At 46.4% G+C, this 9040-nt stretch overlaps 1 protein-coding gene across 1 annotated transcript; it reads left to right on the plus strand.

The window, feature by feature from the left end:
* The first annotated feature begins 115 nt into the window (after positions 1-115).
* Positions 116-7102, plus strand: EIF3F (eukaryotic translation initiation factor 3 subunit F). The gene is made up of 8 exons (XM_019728335.3): positions 116-525; positions 3292-3362; positions 3587-3666; positions 4097-4234; positions 5414-5505; positions 5938-6074; positions 6201-6314; positions 6885-7102. The coding sequence occupies exons 1-8, from the start codon at positions 138-140 to the stop codon at positions 6960-6962; spliced, it is 1098 nt and encodes a 365-aa protein (XP_019583894.3). The 5' UTR covers positions 116-137; the 3' UTR covers positions 6963-7102.
* The last annotated feature ends 1938 nt before the right edge of the window (positions 7103-9040 follow it).

Consider the following 9040-nt stretch of genomic DNA (forward strand, 5'->3'; position numbering starts at 1 on the left):
TTGTAGTGCCGTGAGAAGCATCATCAGTAACCAATAGGCACGAAGATCTTGTTCACGTGGAGCATATTCAGCCTATGGTGCTCCTAATGGTTCCAACCTTACTCTTTTCCGCCCCAGGCTCCTTCTCTTTCAACAAGATGGCCACACAGGCGGTACCGGCGAGTGCTTCTCCCACCAGTCCCACCCCAGCCATGGCTGCTGCCCCAGCCTCAGCCCCAGCCCCGGCCCCAACCTCAGCTCCAGCGCCGGCTCCGGCTCCAGTGCCGGTTCCAGCTCCAACTCCAGCTCCATCTTCATCCCCAGACCCGGCAGCAGCAGCGGCTGCGACCGCGGCTCCGGGCCAGACCCAGGCTTCACCGCCAGCAGCAGCGCAGACCCCGGCGCAGTCGCTGGCTAGTCCTGCTCTACCCGGCCCCTTCCCCGGCGGCCGTGTGGTCCGACTGCACCCTGTCATTTTGGCCTCTATCGTGGACAGCTACGAGCGTCGCAACGAGGGTGCTGCCCGAGTTATCGGGACCCTGCTGGGTGAGTGAGTGGTCAGAGAAAATTGACGTTTTCTTCTACCTGCCACCTCTCCTTTATCTGACTCCCCTTCACATCCGCGTTGATCGCTTACCTGTTTCTCCATTGGACCGTCCTGTTGGGACTCATCTTCCCAAGGAACTTGAACTTTCTTGCCTGATTGCTGTCACTTTGTGCAACATAATGTGTATGAGGAGTAGCTATGTATTAGGTAAATATCGTGTACCGAGCCGTTTACATTTTAATCTTCCCAGTAGCATTTCACGTCAAGTATGATTAGCCCCAGTCCAGCAAAAGTGAGTTCAAACGTTGACTAAGTAAGGCAAAAACTCTTGACTCCCCAGTGACCACGTTTTTTCCCGCTTATCTACCAAATGTCTTTATTTTCTAGGTGTTTGCAAAGAAGTTTCTATCCAGTTGGCAAAGGGAACATCTGTTAAGAGATATCCCTCTCAACAAGTAAATCGATTTGGCAGGAACCCATTTAGGATTTCAGTAATAATCTGATTGTGTAAGCCTGAATCCCTGTTCCTTCCTCTCCCTAATTCGTAGACCCTGTTCCCCCAGAGCTGTCTCTGATCTCCATTTGGATACAAACAATTGTATTAATCTGTTTATGATACTGCTTAACCTTCAAATGAAAGAATAACCTTTCCCTACCCATGTCCCAAATTTGGGGAAATTGATATTTTATGTTAAAAGTAATTTGTAAAACCGAGACGCACTAAAGAGGAATTACTGATAATATATCCCTTTTTCTGGGTTCTGCTGGTCCCATCAAATTCATTTTCACTCCATCTAAGTCACAAATTTTAGACACCTTTGTGCATCCACTCCAATTGTATGCATCATTTCTCTTTCTTACTCTTGAACATGTAATAGTCCTTCTACCGTAGAAAACAATAGGTGTATTGCAAAGAGGACACAATTTGTAGGCAGACTCCATCAAATATATGCCTTGTGCCTTGGGACAAATAACCTAAAGTGTAGTTCCTTCAGAGGCTACTTTATAGACTTAGTCTTTGTGAAAACTTATTACAGAAAGCATCTAACTGCTGGCACACATTAGGTACGAAACGGCTGTTGGTTGCCAACCTGCACCATGTCAGGCCTATACCACTCCTGAAACACACACACACACACACACACACATTCTCTTTTTATTTGAGAAAGTAGTGTTTTGCAGAAACTTTAATCAATCCATTATTTTCTGAACATTGCCATGGTTTTTCTCAAGCGATTGTATTCCCTTTGCCACAAGTGCCTTCCCTGCTCTCACTTGTCTGTTCAAGTTCCACTCATCTTCCAGGAAAAGTGTTCAGTATTGGTCCTTCGTCCCATACTCTCACCCTCACCCTCACTCTTAACCTCCCAAAGTATGGTAGCATTCTGTGACTGCCCTGCTTTGAGCTTCTGTAATAAATGATTTTTGCATCACTGACTTGGCACTCGACAAATACTTACCCTCTTTCAGCTATACTGTCAAGTTTCCCAAACTCAGTGGTACTATTTAATTAAAGAAACAATTCTCCACCCAAGGTTTGTGCTAAGTGCCCTAAGTAGTACAATGACCCTAGTTAGAATAACTGTAATCTAGATCTTCAGATTCTCTTCCAAACAGGGGTCAGGTGTGACAGAGGCAGTGCTTACTGAAGAATGAAGCATGGATTCTGCTTGCTGGGAACTTACACATTTTCTCAGTTAGACATTAATTCATGAAAAATATTTCATTTGGTTAAATGAAGTCACTGGTGCTTTATGTGCTATAAAATCGTTAGGCACTAGAATTCAAAGTTTGATAAAACAAGCTCTACTCTAATCCTAAATTGAAGATGAAGATATAGTCTTGTATGCAAATAATTAGAATATAATATGATAAATGCTCTAATAGAAGGATGTCATAGTGGCGTGGAAAATATAGAAGACTTAATTATTTCAGAAGCTTGAAGTGGTCAAGTCTTTTGGATGCTGATGAGAGGTCAAATAAGGTAAAGAATATGTATCCATTGGGTTCAAGGACGTAGTTTCAGCAAAGGAGGCAGAAACCATAGTAAGGTGGAACTAGACACTAACGGGTATAGGCACCACTGTGGTCTGTGGTGAGGAGGGGAGCACTTGAAGCCTGGGATGGGAGATGTCAGTACATTAGAGAAAAGTAGAGAAGGGACTAGCCGTCTTAGGTCCAGAAACAAATGTGGGTAGTGGGAATAAAGTTACCAGAACTAGAATAGAAGTTTGTGGAAAAAGACTCACTTTGATGATGTTTCACAGGTAGAGGGTTCCTGGATGATGATGTGGTTATGACTATGGGACCAGATGGCTGAAGGGAGGTACAGGTGAAGCTCCCTAAACGGTTCTCTGACTAGGGTACTGGAGGCGTGGTCTATGTAGACATAATTAAAATCTTCCGGGTAGCCCTGCAGACTAAATTACAAGGAGAGAGTATAGAGGCTGAAAAAATGACGGTCACAGTGTAAAGGTCTGGAGTAGACTGACAGCAGGAAGTAACAGGCAAAAGGAGACCTTGTGAAGGGAGAATAGGCCCCGCTTGATGGTTAAAGGAAGGCGTTGGCGGTCACTCCAGGGTTTTCGTTCTCTGGAGAATTCTGGTCCCACTGATGCACGTGGCTGAACTTGTTGGAACTAATGAGTTCAGTGTTTTGTTCATTGACTTTGAGGAGACCTGAAAATCTGAAAGCATTTGGGAAGTGGTCAGAGGCTGCTGGGAGCCTTTGGGTTACGTAACACATGGACAATTCTCTCTCCCAGGAACCGTTGACAAGCACTCGGTGGAAGTCACCAATTGCTTTTCAGTGCCACACAATGAATCAGAAGATGAGGTGAGTGGGGATTTGAGCCGCCCTGTGCAGGCTACCTGTTCTTTTGCTGGGCTTCCCGTAGGGCCCTCCCGTAAAGCGTGTTGTGCTCATAACTCGAGCTCCTATAGTTCAGGGAGCTTTGTTCCCTTTATACGTACTTCACGGGCATCTTCTGTCTGTTGGGATGGCCTGTCATCCTTTTTATCCATTTTCTGACTTCTGAGCTTTCTTTCCTGCCTCCTTAGGTGGCTGTTGACATGGAATTCGCTAAGAATATGTATGAATTACACAAGAAAGTCTCTCCAAATGAGCTCATCCTGGGCTGGTAAGTTGGGGGGCAGAGGGGTTGGGAGTCTGTGATTGCCGAGGCCTTTTGCCACCAGACTGGGTGTCGTACTCCCTCTTCTGGAGACTGTACTGAAGGTGTATTACCTCAAGGAGCTATGAATTCAGTGTGTTTTGCTGGCAGTTCTGATCCTATGAGGCCAAGAATATTTCTTTTGAATTGTAGCTTTTACTGAGCAAGTCTTTTTTTGCCTTGCTGGTACCTTGGAGTTTTTCAAGAGTTCTAAGTCAGCTTTTGATTTGATTTGAGTTGATAGTGTTTTCAGTGTGTTTATTGTTTTGGTATTCGGGGTGTCACTGGGTGTCTATACCGCAGGGCTGCCAGGTACCTAGAGACGCTCAGGCCACCGTCATGTTGAGTATCGATGTCACGTGTAGACTTGAGGCCACAGCTGTGTTCCGTTTTCCAGGTACGCTACAGGCCATGACATCACAGAGCACTCTGTGCTGATCCATGAGTACTACAGCCGGGAAGCCCCCAACCCCATTCACCTCACTGTGGACACGAGCCTTCAGAACGGCCGCATGAGCATCAAGGCCTATATCAGGTGACGAGGGTCTTGGGCCACAAGGGTGTCAAAAGCAACCTAGTTCATACCATGCCCGGTGACACCCCACCTCCACCCCCAGGAGGTTTCATCCTTCAGTGTATAACTCACTGCCTCCTAAGGAAGCCCATTCCTCACTGTCAACAGTTATCATTAGAATGGCTTTGCTCTGAAACAGTGTCGTCCCAGAAATTTCCACTCACTGATCCTACTTGTATCCTGCTTGTCTACTCACTGCTCTTAGACCAGTTTCAAATGAGCAAGCCATGATGTTGTTCATGTCATTTCTTCTAGAAGATAAGTCTGCATGGTTCCTACAGCCAGTCTTCACTGGTATTCCGGTCATGCTCCTTCACCATGTTCACTGCTTTTTTGAGTTACCCTTTAGTTTGTTCTTACCCCGAGACTGAGCACAGGACTCAGAGTAGTGCAGGTTAAAGGATGGCTGGCCTTATTTTGAACATATCTATTAATCCAGAATTAAGTCGTTTTGGTGACCGTAACATTGCAGTATTGGCACTGAGCCCGCAGGCAGTTAAAATGCCAGTTGTTAGGGGATGTTGAAAAAGGCTCTCGTGGCATGCTGAAGGGGGCTGCTATGGAGTTGGAAGGATGAGTTACCAAGTCTTAAATGGCCAGTCGGTGTACCACTAAGCTCTAGCCATTGCCTGATTTCTTAGCCTTTCCAGATATTTCAGACTCCTCAAGATTCAGTTAAGAGTGTATAGTTGACATGGGAAAGGCCGTCACCTTTAGTGACAGCACCCAATCTAATCTTGGTGGGCTGGAGTGAGTCTGTTTTTTAGTGCAGATGAAGGGCTCAGTCCCAGAAAAGACCTGTCCTTTCTCTTCTTTCTGTGGGGCTGGATGTCTAGGCAGCCAGCTCCACAGGGAAACCCAGTGTCCTGTCCTCTCACTGAGATTGCATAGTGTGTGAAGTCTTCCTCTGAACGGACCAGGCCAGGTCTGAAAGCTGAGGCCCCTCTCCCAGGCCAAGGGTTTGATATGTGGAATGAGCCAAGGGAAGAATACGACTTGTCCCATGAGACCTCTGGGGTTCACGCCTTCTTATATCAGAACCTTGGAAGCCATACTCTTGGTATGACGGCTTTCCCAGCCCAGACTAGACGTGGAAACCCTCTCAAGACCATCTGTTTGCCTGGACTTCTCTCTCCCCAGCACTTTAATGGGAGTCCCTGGGAGGACCATGGGGGTGATGTTCACGCCTCTGACAGTGAAATACGCGTATTACGACACTGAGCGCATTGGAGGTGAGTGGCCTTCCAGGTCGTCTTCCAAGGTCTTCTGCATTTTTCGTGGGAGGGAGTTGCTCTAACAAGGATGGAAGGCTTGGGTGGGTTAAACAGGAACCAGTGATCTAAGGTGTGTGATGCCTGGAAATCACAGGCATTGTCCTACATAAATGGAATTCGAGGAATGATGTGTGAAATTGTTCGAGGTGGGAAGTTGTCAGCACTAGAGGCTGTCTGGCCATGCGGATGGGCCCAAAAGCAGTGATTAGCACACTGGGTGCAGGAGTTGGGCTCTGTCAGGGGGAAGAAAAGCTAGCAGGGGCAGAACGGGGGTTTGGGGGTGTTGACTGAGTCCAGAGGGAGGGGCGAGCGTTAGGTTGGTTAGAGATCATCTCTCCTGAGCGCATGACTGAGTTTTCTGTGTCTTATTCCCCCAACCCACGCTCACAGTTGACCTGATCATGAAAACCTGTTTTAGCCCCAACCGGGTGATTGGACTCTCCAGTGACTTGCAGCAAGTAGCAGGGTCGTCGGCTCGCATCCAGGATGCCCTGAGCACAGTGTTGCAGTACGCAGAGGATGTGCTGGTGAGGAGGGGAAGGAAAAGGGGGGCCGAGCTCTCCGCTCTGAGATTGCTGCGGGATAGGCTGGTGAAGTGACGGTCCTCAGTGGTGAGAATTAACTGCCTCATTCCATCTTTGTTTGGTGCTCAGTCTGGAAAGGTGTCAGCTGACAATACTGTGGGCCGCTTCTTGATGAGTCTGGTTAACCAAGTACCCAAAATTGTTCCTGATGACTTCGAGACCATGCTCAACAGCAACATCAACGTGAGTGCCTTTTCTGGGCTCCCGGGGGCCTGTGCCTTCACCTCCCTCAGCTGGGCATTCCCTCACTTGTGCAGGGAATTGGGGGGGATGGCCTGGAGGGGACAGAGGAGACAGGGCTTCGCCTGCGGCGCCCTTGCTGTCCAGGCTGGGAGGAAGGAAGAGAGACCGCACAAGCTCCGAGATTCTCTTCTTCCTTAATCCCATTGGCTCAGGTGTTGCTGATACTGTGACTTGTTATCCAAATTCATGGTCGAGAGAAATGCTTAAATTCAGATGTTAATGAAAATGCAATTTTTTGTTTTCCCCATATGAGTTCACAGACCCCCTATAATTCTACCCATGGATCTCAACTCAAACTCCCCTCGTCTATAAGTGTATCAGGAGAGATGAGAAGCTGTTCTCAGGCGTTTCCTTCCTGTCTTCTACCTCCAGCTCTTACTCAACCTCTCCCAGCTGTCATTTACCCGGGCTGCCCTCACACCCGTTGTCCATCGTAGAGCTGGCCAAGGCTGGCCTTTCTGCTCCCCTTCCACCCAGCTCCTCACTCATTGTGGCTTCTTTCTCTTCCAGGACCTGCTGATGGTGACCTACCTGGCCAATCTCACACAGTCACAGATTGCCCTCAATGAGAAACTTGTAAACCTGTGAATGGGCCCCAAGCAGCACACCTGCCATTCTGGGCCCAACCCTAGGAGTGAAGTTGTAATGGCTTCTTGTGGTTTGAGTCACACTGAGTCAGTCAACTGCTTGTGACTCTAAATAAACATAACCTAACTTTTGTAAATGAATTCCACCTTATGTGAGTTTACTGCTGGGTGGAAGGGAGAAAACTGTTCTGGAGCCCATGCAGAAACCAAAAGGGAGTGCGCTGTAGAAGTTGGTTGTGTGTTTGACATGACTTGTCTGTCGTCAGTTGTTGCCCAAGCCACTTTCGCCTCATCTGACCCAACTAGATAGCCTTCTTTGCACACTGGTTTACAGGGTCATTTTCTCTTCACTCTTTTTATTTATGCTCAGAGCACACTGGAGCTCCAAAGAAATTGTTCTTTATCACTCCTCTTTCATAGCATCTTATGTGGATGGCAGTATAAAGGGTTGCCTTATCACAGTTTGAAGTACCTGGAGAATGTGCTAGTGAGTGAGAAGAGAGGAGAGAAGGGCGTGGATACACGTCTCATTCCTGGGACCCATGAGTTCTGGTAGAAAGACAGCCGTCTCCATGGTGAGAATTAACAGTGCTTTACTGAATTTTTTCTCTTGGTTTTTCAGTCTGGAAAGGTGTCCGCTGACAATATTGTGAACCATTTCTTAATGGGTTATGTGGTTTCCACAGGAAATGGAAAGGAGAATCCATGCAGGGAAAATAATTGGATACTTAATATCTGAACTGAAAGTAGAGGTGTGATCACCGTTTTAAAATGCTTGAATAGTAGGATAAAGCTGTTTGCCACTACGGTTCAGGGAGGCAGAATTAGAATCTCTAGGTTAAGTTTTTTCCCATTTTAGTGGGGGAAACAAAAGTAAATGATCAATTGCAAAACACTAGAAAATGAGTGCTGGGTCTAATATTTAATGAGCACCTCTTATGTTTGGGGGCAGGTTTTTTATTATTATTTCAGGTGTACAAAACAATGTGATAGTTAGACATTTATCATTTATATCCCCCTCACACAATGATAACCCCCCGCCCCCAATCTACCACCCCTCTGACATCGCATACATCTGTTATGTTTCCACTGTTTCTATTCCTAATGCTGTACTCCACTTATTGTGAATATATATATATATATATATATTCATTATTCTTCAGCTTCAGGTGTACAGTGCAATGATCAGGCATCTACATCATCCCTGAGGTGGTCGCCCTAATGAGACTAGTGTCCATTGGATACCCTACAAAATCTTTACATTATTGATTATATACCCTAAATTGACTTTCGATCCCCATGGCAACCTTGTGGTTACCGATTGTGCTTTCTAATCCCTTCACCTTCCCTCTTGTCCCCACCCCCCTTTCCATCTAGTATCTGGGGGCAGTTTTTATTATTTTCATATTACAGAGGGAGCTGGGGTTCTGAGAAGTTAAGTACATTACTTGAGGGTATATACAATTAGTAAGTGATGAAACAGGATTTGAACCCAGGTCTGGATTTTATTTTTGTATGTGGTCCTCTGCTTCACAGTTTAGTGGCCCAGTTAAATAATTAATAGGGCAAAAATACAACATAATAGGAGCATATCATAAGGATTGACCAGCTCTGTCAGAGGGAGTCGGGGAAGATTCTGCCCCAGGACATGTTAGCTGATGTTTTGGGTTTTGTTTGTTTTTTTAAACAGGAAATCAGAAAAGGGTAATTGAGCAGAAGAAACATAAAAAAGTAGAGAAATGTAAAAAAGCTTAACATGTACAGAACCTAAAGAGGCATATGCCAGCCTACAAGGGCCCTCAGTCTGTAGAGGTTGGCTTTTTATCTTGGAGGTTGTGGGAAGGCATTGGATAATTTTCATCAGATTTGGATGTCAGGAAGATCACCTGGTAGTGCCGAGGCAGGATGGAAAGGGAAGGAAATAGAAGGCAGGGAGCGAGTCAGAGGGCCACTGATTGTTCAGAGGAGAGACGACGAGTGCCCAAACCAATGCCGTGACAGGATGGGGAAGACCCAGGCTCACGGGGATGCTATAAGGCAGGCTCAAGAGGACTTGACACTGGTGAGAGATGGGAGGGG

This window comes from Rhinolophus sinicus, chromosome 14, assembly GCF_057876585.1.
Source record: "Rhinolophus sinicus isolate RSI-liver-muscle chromosome 14, RSI-T2T, whole genome shotgun sequence".
Lineage (NCBI taxonomy): Eukaryota > Metazoa > Chordata > Mammalia > Chiroptera > Rhinolophidae > Rhinolophus > Rhinolophus sinicus.

Excerpts from the sequence above, each read along its gene's own strand:
- EIF3F (XM_019728335.3), top strand. The coding sequence starts at position 138 with ATGGCCACACAGGCGGTACCGGCGAGTGCTTCTCCCACCAGTCCCACC. Across the intron at positions 6,075-6,200 it reads AGTACGCAGAGGATGTGCTG|TCTGGAAAGGTGTCAGCTGA; the intron begins GTGAGGAGGGGA and ends TTTGGTGCTCAG. Across the intron at positions 6,315-6,884 it reads TGCTCAACAGCAACATCAAC|GACCTGCTGATGGTGACCTA; the intron begins GTGAGTGCCTTT and ends TTTCTCTTCCAG.